Raw genomic sequence first — 11,815 nt, 5'->3', positions numbered from 1 at the left:
TTCCCCATCTATTTCCCATGAAGTGATGGGACCAGATGCCATGATCTTAGTTTTCTGAATGTTGAGCTTTAAGCCAACTTTTTTACTCTCCTCTTTCACTTTCATCAAGAGGCTTTTTAGTTCCTCTTCACTTTCTGCCATAAGGGTGATATCATCTGCATATCTGAGGTGATTGGTATTTCTCCCAGCAGTCTTGATTAAAGCTTGTGCTTCTTCCAGCCCAGCATTTCTCATGATGTACTCTGCATAGAAGTTAAATAAGCAGGGTGACAATATATAGCCTTGATGTACTCCTTTTCCTATTTGGAACCAGTCTGTTGTTCCATGTCCAGTTCTAACTGTTGCTTTCTGACCTGCATACAGGTTTCTCAAGAGGCAGGTCAGCTGGTCTGGTATTCCCATCTCTTTCAGAATTTTCCACAGTTTTTTTGTGACTCACACAGTTAAAGTATATGTAAAATGGAGTCCCCCCAAAAGGCAATAATATAGGGGGAAAAATTACGATTATTAATGGCCTAAAATTTGACAATCGTGATAGAAAATACCAGCCACCGAAGCTCAATGAACTACAAGCAGGATAAACACAAACCACAAAGAGATAACTGTAGAAAACAAAGGGAAAGGGCAGGCAAACAATATTAAGAATGACCTGACTTCTCAATTGGAAACAATGTAACCCAAAAGATAATAGAACATTCTTTAAAATGATGCAGAGAAAAAGTGAAAGCCTAGTGAACTGAGTGCAGTCAACCCTTTGTTGTTGTTCAGTCACTAAGTCATGTCAGACTCTTTGTGACCCCAAGGACTGGAGCACGCCAGGCTTCCCTGTCCTTCACCATCTCCCAGAGTTTGCTTAAACTCACTCCCATTGATTTAGTGATGCTATCCAAACCATCTCTTCCTCTGTCACTCCCTTCTCCTGAGCTCCATCTTTTCCCAGCATCAGGGTCTTTTCCAATGAGTCTTTCACATCAGGTGGCCAAAGTACTGGAGCTTCAGCATCAGTCCTTCCAATGAGGATTCAGGGTTGATTTCCTTTAGCATTGACTGGTTTGATCTCCCTGCAGTCCAAAGGACTCTCAAGAGCCTTCTCCAGCACCACAATTTGAAAGAACGAAATCATGGGCGCTCAGTCTTCTTTATGGTCCAATTCTCAGATCCACACGACTGCTGGAAAAACCACAGCTTGGACTATACAGATCCTTGTTGGCAAAGTTATGTCTCTCTTTTTAACATGCTGTCTAGGTTTGTCATAGCTTTCCTTCCAAGGAGCAGCTGCAGTCACCATCCTCAGTGATTTTGGACCCCAAGAAAATAAAATTTGTCACTGTTTCCACTTTTTCCCCTTTTATTTGCCATGAAGTGATGGGACCAGATGCCATGATCTTAGCTTTCTGAACAATGAGTTTTTAAGCCAGCTTTTTCACTCTCTTTTACCCTCATCAAGAGGCTCTTTAGTTTCTCTTCACTTTCTGCCATAGAGGGGTTATCATCTGCCTATCTGAGACTGTTGATATCTCTCCCTGCAATCTTGATTCCATGCTGTGATTCATCCAGCCTAGCATTTCACATGATGTACTCTGCACATAAGCTAAATAAGCAAGTGACAATACACAGCCTTGACATACTCCTTTCCCAATTCTAAACCACTAATTCCTTAATTTGCCAGTCTACTCACTAAACTGATAAACCAAAAGTCAGTACTTACAGAAATGGGCAAGTGCAGAGGAACCAAACATTCCAGTCCCCCAACATACTGAACACACGATCAGGTGAGGTCAAACAAAGCAACCCTATGCCATCTCGTTTCAGCTCCCATACAGTAAACAAGTATTCTTTTAGCAGTCTATTCAGTGCCCCACTGTTTACATTTCTATGCTTTTTGTTGGTGATTCTGATGTGGGCCCTAAGCATAGTGCTTAAGTACTATCTCGTGTTCTTAAGAGCAAGAAGATTATGATGTACCTTACAGACGAAACACATGTTTTAGATAAGGTTCATTCAGACATGAGTTATAGTACTCTTGGCCATGAGTTCAATGTTAATGAGTCTACAATATATATTAAATAATATGTTTCTTTAAATAGAAACACACCTAAAATAAAGTTATATACTTATCATTAACAAAAACGCCATGAGGTTCACAGGAACCTAACCCTGTATTTCCCCAAGCAACAATGATTCAGTCAGTATCTGCTAATTCAGTACCTTCTGTGATTTTATAGACCATTACAAACAATAAAATTAACTGTATTCTTCAAAAAAAATCCTTCAAAAATAAAGATGACTTAAGATAATAGAGATAAAAGATGAAAACAAAAAATGAAAGATTTCATCACCAAGGAACCAGAACAACAAGGAATGTAAAATGAAGGTCTTCAGAAAAAAGGAAAAAAGATACCATATAGAAACCGAATCTTCATAAAGGAATGAAGAAGGGCAGAAATGGTAAATATATGAGTAGATACAAAATAGTCTCACTTTCTAATTTCCTAAAGAAAAGGTAAATATATGAGTAAATATAAAGTATTCTCATTTCTTTCAAGAATAACTGATTTTTAAAGCTTAAATAACTACAATATAGAGAAAGTTAAAATGACAATGACAATAAAAGCACAAAAGATGGAAGGAATATACAGAAGTACAAAAAAAAAAAAAGCAGATGGAACTAAGAGAAAAGAGACTTAAATGAGCTATACTAATAATTACACTGAATATAGTAAACTGCTCCAATTAAAAGGCAGAGATTTTCAGACTAGATGAAAACCCTACTAAATGTCACTTACAGGACACACACTTTAAATATAAAAACACAGAAAGGTTAAAAGTAAAAGGCTGTGAAAGGATATACGATCCAAGTACTTATCCTACAAAATCTAGAATGGCGATATTAATGTCAAGCAAAATAGATTCAAACAAAAAAAGTATTACTTTCAGATTACCAGAGGTAAACAGGAGCATTTGATAATGATAAAAGAGCAATAAGACATATGCTAAATAGATATATAACAACACTAAAGGTTACACAGGAAAGGTGTAATGGAAAATCATGAAGCAAAAACTAAAAGGAGACAAGGACAAATCTACAAACATTATTTAAAAATGTTAACACTCAACTCTCAGTTAACTGATAGACTAGACACACATGCACATACACACATTCTACACAAGGATACTGATGGTTTAGACAACACCCCAATAAACTGACTTCATTACAGTGCACTACAACCAATAACAGAATATACATTCTGCTCAAGTATGCATGGAACATACACCAAGATAAACCATTTCCTGGTCTACAAAGTAAATCTCAATACATTTAAAAGGACTGAAATCATGCAGTACAGGTTCTCTGACCACATGAATTAAGCTGAAATCAATAAAACAGAAAAATTCTGGAAAACCCCTCAAATGTCTAGAAATTAAACACACAATTCTAAATAGCTGATGGATCAAAGAATTATCACAGGAAAAATTAAACAGTAATTTAAATCAAATGATAATGGAAATCTGCAGAATACAGCTAAAGTAATGCTTAGAGAGAAGTTTATAGCTCTAAATGCTCTCAAAAAAAAGGGTTAAAGTTTAAAGCTTCCACCAAAGGAAACTAGGAAAACAGCAAGTAAATCCAAATAAACAATAGAAAATAAATAAAATAACATCAGAAACCAATGATACAGGAAACATGCAAACTCAAGAGAAAAGTCAATGAAACCAAAAGTTGGTTTGTTGAAAAGATTAATAGAAGTGATAATCCCTAAAATGATTAAGAAAAAGAGAGGAAAACACATATTGGAAATAAAAGAGGGACTAGCTCTATAACTTCTAAAAAGGTAAGAGGTTACACAAACAAGTCTATGCCAATAAATTAGACAACTTAGGTTGAGTGGACAAATTCCTTGATGTTCCCTCATAAAGATGAAATAATGAAGTTCCTTGCAAAGCATACATTTCCAAAACTGACACAAGCTGAAACAGAAAATCTGAATAGCCCTATATCACATTAGAATAGTATACCTATAATTTGAAACCTCCACACAGAGAACTCCAAGGCCAGACAGCTTCACTGTGTGCGTGTTCTCAGTCGCTTCAGCTGTGATTCTTGCCACCCTACGGACTTTAGCCTGCCAGGCTTCTCTTTGTGGGATTCTCCAGACAAGAATACTAGAGTGGGTTGCCATTTCCTCCTCCTGGGGATCTTCCCAGCCCAGGGATCTCTTGCATTGCAAGTGGATTCTTTACCCACTTATCCACCTAGGAAGCCCCAACACTAATAAATTCTATCAACACTGAAGGATGCTTACACAAACTTTTTCAGTATATTAAGAGGAAGCACTTCCCAAAATGTTTCATAGATTTATGCACTAATACCAAAACCAGACAGAATTATTACAAGAAAATATAAAATACCGAAAAATAAGGACTTCCCTGGTGGTCCAGTGGCTAAGACTACAAGCTCCCAATGAACCCCCAGGGGCATGGGTTTGATCCCTGGTCAGGGAATCAGATTCCACAGGCTGCAACTAAAGATCCTGCATGCTGCAACAAAGACCCAGCTCAGCCGAATCAACTAGTCAGTCACAAAAAAAAAAAAACCCACACACAATGAAAAAAAAGAAACAAAGCTATTTTTAAAAAAATAGAGAAAAATATTCCTTACACAAGGCATGCAAAATTGTTAGCAAAATATCAGCAAATTGAATTCAGAACTTCGTAGAAGAATAAAACTCTCAATTTAATAATGATGTTAATTAGTTGAGACTGAGAAGTTCTAAAGACTGTGAAAGGGACTTACATGATAGGTTTAGGTGTATTTAATAAACTCCCTTAGAACAAAGATGAACAGAATTTTAAACAAGTAAATTCCCTCTGAGACCAAAGACTCCAGCAGATTTAAAAAAACTGTTCATGCTTTAGGTCAGCTTCACCTAGGGCTGTCAGTATACTACAATAAATAAATTTAATAATGGTGCCTTTCAATTAGTGAAGTTTATAAGTCAATCTATAAAGTTCAGGAGGGGAATAAAATGAGTTTTTTTTTTCTCTTTTCACAAAAGCAGCTGACAGGTTTGTAAATATATGATTGTTCCTACAGTAAAACCATAGGAGTCCTCTGCTTTTAAGACAGCAGAAAATACTTCACAGGAAGGGGCTTGTATTCTTTCCTTATCTGCCACATGTACCTCTCATAACTACAGTCTCTACTCATCTTCAAGTCTCCATACTCAGCCCTACACCTGGTTTTAAAAAGGAGTATGCTAACTTCATTGGAGAAACCAATGGCAACCCACTCCAGTACTCTTGCCTGGAAAATCCTGTGGATGGAGGAGCCTGGTGGGCTGCTGTCTGTGGGGTCGCACAGAGTCAGAAACGACTGAGCGACTTCACTTTCACTTTCACGCACTGGAGAAGAAAATGGCAACCCACTCCAGTGTTCTTGCCTGGAGAATCCCAGGGACGGGGGAGCCTGGTGGGCTGCAGTCTATGGGGTCGCACAGAATCGGACACGACTGAAGCGACTTAGCAGCATGCTAACTTCATTGGAGAAGGAAATGGCAACCTACTCCAGTGTTCTTGCCTGGAGAATCCCGGGGACAGCAGAGCCTGGTGGGAGGCCATCTATGGGGTAGAACAGAGTCGGACATGACTGAAGCGACTTAGCAGCAGCAGTAGCAGCAACATGCTAACTTTCCTTAATCTTGAACTCCCAAGAGACCACCAGTATGACCAGCCTACTGCCAAATCTGTTTGAAGAAAACTTTATAAGCCTTCTTCATCTATCGTAATAAGAACAAGACATTAAAGAAGTAATTTTTAGACAGCCACATAAGGATTCAGAGACTGCTGAAAAGATAATCCAATCTTTAGCAGCTACAGCTCCTACTACAGGAGTAGGAGTAACACCTACTGTACTACTGTTTGGCATTATCCACCAACATTTTCAATGCTTTACCCTTTGAATCAGTAATTCCACTTATGTGAATTTATTCTACAACACATAACAGCATGTATTTGCAAAGAAGTATATAAAAGGTGTTCACCACAATGTTACTTATAACAGAAAAAGCTGAAAAATAACCTAATTAACTATCAATAAGAGACTGGTTAAATAAAAAAGTACATCCATATACCTTGCATTTTTAAATAGATCACTGCTTTAATTCATAGGACTTGGGATTTTTTTTTTTCCTTTCTGGCCAAACCACAATGAGGAACGTCCCTGATCAGGGACTGAACATGTGCCCCCGCAGTAGCAGCACAGTCTTAACCACTGGACAACCAGGAAAGTACCAAGACTTGGGACTTTTGAGAGAAAATATTTCAGTACTTCTAAAGTCACACAAAATACAGATCAGGATTCATCTATAATATTAGTTCAACAAATACCTGACTGCCTATGCCACATCTAAAGGATTGCGCTCAGCAATGGAGAGAGAGTGCATGTGGTCCTTTCCCTCAAGGTAAAAAGGTAATACAGTCCCTTTCCTCAAGGAGCATATAATCTGGGGAACAGAAATGAGTGAACATACCATTCCCATATATATGGTATGGTGAGGTAAGAACAGAATGTTATGGGAATGCATGAGTAAAGTGATTTAAAAATTAAAAATCACCATTCCAAGAAACAAAAAAAATCATTAGTTTAAATGTGAAATTATCAATTCCTCCTTTAGAGCTGAAAGAATGATGAGGCCTTCAGTCTGAGAAAACTCTAGCATCAGTAGAGCTGGGTCCTCCCACAGTGCATGCCTATGTCCTACACTAGCTAGCCACAAAGGTCACACTCACCCACTTAAACACTGGTGATGAATTATGGTTCTGCTCTTACAGTTCCCATCCCTGGGGCTGTCACCTCCAGAGCAATCTTCTAGGGTCTATATTTAGAAACAGGAATAAAAATTCTCAAAGAATACACTATAAGAACAGTGTGTCTACCAACATTTGCTTCTACTTCGAGGTCCCAGGGAAAAAAATCAAGAAATATCATCCATTTGGTTGGTACTTTTATCCTGGGCTAGCAAAGGACCTTTAAAATGTGCCATTTAAATTGGGGCTTTGCAACAGCAGTGTTTCAAATACTCTGTTTTTAAGTATATTATGAAATAACTACACATGATACAGAGCTAATTATTAGACAATAGGTGTGTGTGTGCTAAGTCACGAGTCATGTCGGACTCTTTGCCACCCTATTGTAGCCTGCCAGGCTCCTCTGTCCATGGGATTCTTCAGGTAAGAATACTGGAGTGGGTTGTCATGCCCTCCTCCAAGGGATCTTTCCAACCCAGGGATCAAACCTGAGTCTCTCATGTCTCCTGCAATAGCAAGTGGTCCTTTACCACTAGCACCACCTGGGAAGCAAGCACACATAGATAACATAGTAATCCTCCAGGTTTACAGAAAGAGAGTGTTAAGATAGCATGTTTCTAAATGTTATTTCACATAATTAGATATTTATTAAAGATTCAATATAACTTCATCACTTCATTTTAAAAAGGATTTGAGGAAGCTTGTTAGTTACTAAAAAGAACTATAAATTTGACACTGAGCTTCCTAGGAACCAATCTGAAAAGTAATTCACTTTATCCATAAGTCGGACATGACTTAGCAACTAAACAACAACAAGCACAGCACCTGTTCCCAACTTTTATTCCTCGTCAGAACATTAGAAATGGTTAACAAAAGAATTATTCAGAACCTCTACACCCATCAGTTTCATTCCTTGTTAACATTTTCTAGATAAAAATGAAGAAGGGAGGATGGGAAATGGATTTTGACATAACATCTCTTTCTTTGGTGACAACTACTTCCTGGGAATGTCACATCACTGTTTACTTGAACTTTATGTTAAAGACTAATATTTAAACTATATAAACTATAATCACTCAGAATCTTTTAACACTTCTATCATGTGCTTCAATACTGATATAATAATAAATGACTGTAAAAATGACTAATAACTTTCAATCCTTAAGCCATATAATGAGCAATATTATACTATACTTATGAGCAATATCCAATTCTATACAAATTTCCATTTCAAAAACTTTTGATAGTCTCAAATTTAAAAACCACCAACATTATATTATTTGTATCCATGGCAGTTCTCTTTCATAAAACTTCTTCTTAACCTAACTATAAAAACAGAGACTCAGAGCCAAAAAACTCATCCTTCCTAAAGTTTTATATTCCTCCCTATATTCCATTTCCACTAAATGAACTAGTTCAGGCTCTACTCACCTCTCTCAGAACTACTGTGAAAGATTTCTAAATAGTTTCCATTTTTTCTTTCCAACCTATTTTGAAAATTGCCACCAATTCACTTTTCTAACACTGCTTTCATTATTCCATGCCTCAGTTCAATAATTCTTGATGGCTTCCCAATGCTGAAAGCAGTAATTCAGGAAAAGGATGATAAATAAGGAAATAACATCATATTTTGGAAACAACAATGAAAACACTTTTTGCCTCATAATTTAAATTGCCAAGTGCAAGGGCAACTGTGGATGGCAGAACATGAATAAAAGCAGGATGATAAAACCCTAAATCCTTAACTTGGCATTCGACACCCTTCAGAATCCAGATCTACTGCACATTTTACTAGCTTAAAAAACATGTCCAGAGATCAGCTCAACGCCATCCTTAATGAATGGTTTGCATCTCTCAACTCAAATTTCTATCCAGTTTCCCTTGCATGTTCTCAAAGCCTAGGTTAAACAACCACCATTTTAACCTGAAGCCAATGTTTCCCCATGAAAAACAGTCAGCAGGGGAAAGACTTCAGTCATTCAGCATGGGGATGCTCCAAGTACTGATACAACAGCAAACAGCAAAATTACAATTTCTCAAATAAGGGAAATCAGCACTTACTCAAGAAGAGGTTAAACAACAATATGCAATACACAAGTGTCAGGGATCTACCATATGCAATAACATAAACCGTCCTCCAGTCAGACTGATCTAGGTTTCTAACTATGCTCTGCACATTTCTCACCTCTTTGTCTTTACTCACATCCATCCTTTTAGTTTCTCTCAATCTTCAAAACTGTATTTCTGCTCCAAAACCCCAATATAATTAAGGAGCACATTTCTAAATTGAACAATCTTTCAAAAAGCGAAATTTTTTACCATGGCCTATTAGAGACCTCAAATGACCTAAGTGTAGTCTACCACCCACCCTCACCTTAACACCCACCACTCTCTCCTTAGCTTTCTCATTAGTCTTCTTACTAGCTTCTCAAACATACATTACTGCATCAGGGCTTTTGCCTCCCAGGAGCTTCTTGGAAATATTTTTATATCTGCAGCTTAAATCTTACCTCCTCAGAAAGGGCTTTCTCTGCGCCACCCTATCTAAAAAGGTTCCCACACATCTCAATAATTTTCCACATCATCATCCGTCCTATGCTGCTCACAACACTTAACACTAGTCTCAGTTCCTTAATCAGGTGTTTATTATCTGCACTCCTCTCACGGGGAACACATCTGTCTTGCTGATTGCTCTATCTTCCCAGCCTAGAATAGTGCCTCTTTGTAGGTAATCAATAACCAGCTGCAGCAAAGAACTGTTAAGAAAGCCAGACTCAGTGACATGGTAACTATCTGACCATAATCACAATGTTCCTTTATGTCCTAAAGGAACTAAAATTTCTAGATAGGTAACATCAATACAGAATTAGGGAGCCATGTAAAGATAGAATTGCTAAGTGACGCAATATTCTCTCTCCTTTGTCTTCCAAAGTTAGTATTCCTAAAGTCAAAATACAGAAAGAATGCTGTCACCTCCTGACTCTCCAAGGTTCAAAGAACAGAACTCTTTTCTTTCCACATAGGAATACAATATGAAAAATCAGTTTGCTTTTCTTAATCATTAAATTTATCACTTGTAAATGTCTTATTACTTGATATTTTCCCACCTCACTTTAGTTTCTCGAAAATGTGTTTTTACTCATAAAAAGGAAAACTTGAGTTACTTCTCACATTCTAATTATCTGTAGTGGAGTAATTAATGTTTTGAGTAATGCTCTGGGGTATGTCAATATCACTATTGACTTATTTTCTTCCTTGTGGTGCAAGAGTGAGCTGAAGAAAAAAAAAATTCTTCCATGATCTCCCACTGAGTATCTTTTTCTGGAAAAACCACCGTTTCTAAAATCCTACAAGGCTATGACAATTTCTCACCAGGCTGTTACACTACCTGATTCTTGATCCTGGCCTTTTTACACATAAAGGTCCTTCTACTAGTGGGACGCTTTCTGTCCCCAAACTAACAAGCTACTTGTTAATAATTAACGTGTCTAATAGGATGAATTCTCAACCTGTAACAAACTTTTTTCTCTTCCAGAATAAACAATCTCCCAAAATGAAAAGGATAATAAAACAATCCTTCCTAAAGTAGTAATAACAAACAATCAGGTGCTGGTAAATGAAAAGATTTGAAAACTATTTACAGACAATGCAAATCTGTCTCTGCAGCCCTAAAATATATTACTTCTACGAAACAGTATTTCTAACCAACAGATGAAAACGTCTGTCTCAAAACATTTCTTAAGTCCCATGGTAAATCTGCCACAATTTCAACTGTCCCCTTCCCGCCAGGGAATCCACAGGTTTCCCCTTCTTTGGGAATGTCAACCATTTTGCCTTCTCCTTTTATCTCTACTATTCAATTACGATGCATTAAGAGGCTAAACCTGTGCATCCTAACAGCTATTCCCCTCCTTCTGCGGCAGAGCTCCCGGCAGAACTGCGCCTCCCTGGAACACGGTGCCCAGGTCCCATTTCCCCGGCTCCGTTCAGCTGGTGGTAAATAGCCACATCACAACCCGAGTCAACTGGGCGGTGGCAGGACCTCGCCGAAACTCCGCTCCCCAATTCTCCACGCGTCACACCACTGGAGGCGCTCTCCCTTCACTGCAGTCAGGTCAATGTGGACGTTTCCCACTGGACCGGCTCCCCACGAGCGCGGGGCCGCGGCGGGGTAGATGAAGAGCATGGAGCCACTTAAGCCAAGGAAGGGGTGAGGAGAGGGGCCAGGGCTGAATGCGGGCAAAGACCAGCAAGAAACTGCGTCTTTTCCCCAGGAGCAACCTAGTCGGGCAGACAAAAGATTAGGGCGCCAAGGCCTTCCATCCTCACCCCGGAACCAAGGCAGCCCGATGAATCCACACCCCTAGTTCCCTCCTTACAGACCCAGTTCCTGCAAGAGATGGGTTCCTAACTTCCCCGACCCGGTGGAATGGAGAGCAGACAGAACAACCCGGGAGCGGTCGGGGCGCACGTGCTCCCCGATACCCAGACGGACAATAAAGAGTAAGCCCGGGCTTCCTCTGCCGCCCCACCCTGCTCCCCACGGCTCCCACCAGCGGGGGCGCCTTCGCCCAAAGATCTGCAGACAAAGCCCCCTCCGGATGGAGAGAAGGGCAGGGTCCAGGCTTTAGGGGCTGCGCACAAAAGAGGGAGGGGCAAGAGGGGCGGCGGCGAGGCGGAGGGCGCGGCACTCACCCACTGAGCCCGAGGAGCCCCTGCGTTTGGGTGCGGCCGGCGTGGAGGGGGGCGCGGCGGGGGCTGGAACAACCGAGGTCCACGAGGGCTCGGCCTCAGGGCTCACGTCGGCCGGTGGAGGAGGGGGAGGCCGGGCCGGAGGCTCCTCGTCTTCAAAGAGCTTGGAGGGCGAGTCTGCTGTAATGGAGGGTGGGGAGGGCGCGGGCACCGACGACGACACGGGGCTCGGGTCCCAAGACGGCTGCCGCTCCGAAGCGGCGAGGGGCGCGGCTGGCAGGGGCCCCCTGGGCGCCGGGGGCACGAAATCATTGCC

General features: G+C 40.1%; 1 protein-coding gene across 1 annotated transcript in view; it reads right to left on the bottom strand.

Moving 5' to 3' along the window:
* Positions 1–11,815, bottom strand: part of RTN4 (reticulon 4) — a 75,982-nt gene that overhangs the window by 63,720 nt on the left and 447 nt on the right. The window contains exon 2 of the mRNA XM_010841696.1: positions 11,503–11,812. Coding sequence (XP_010839998.1) covers positions 11,503–11,812 — 310 coding nt within the window. The remainder of the gene's footprint in view (positions 1–11,502; positions 11,813–11,815) is intronic.

This window comes from Bison bison, unplaced genomic scaffold (genome assembly GCF_000754665.1).
Source record: "Bison bison bison isolate TAMUID 2011002044 unplaced genomic scaffold, Bison_UMD1.0 scf7180017864166, whole genome shotgun sequence".
NCBI lineage: Eukaryota > Metazoa > Chordata > Mammalia > Artiodactyla > Bovidae > Bison > Bison bison.
Note: the sequence above shows the minus strand (reverse complement) of the source record. Positions and strands in the feature narration are given on the sequence as shown.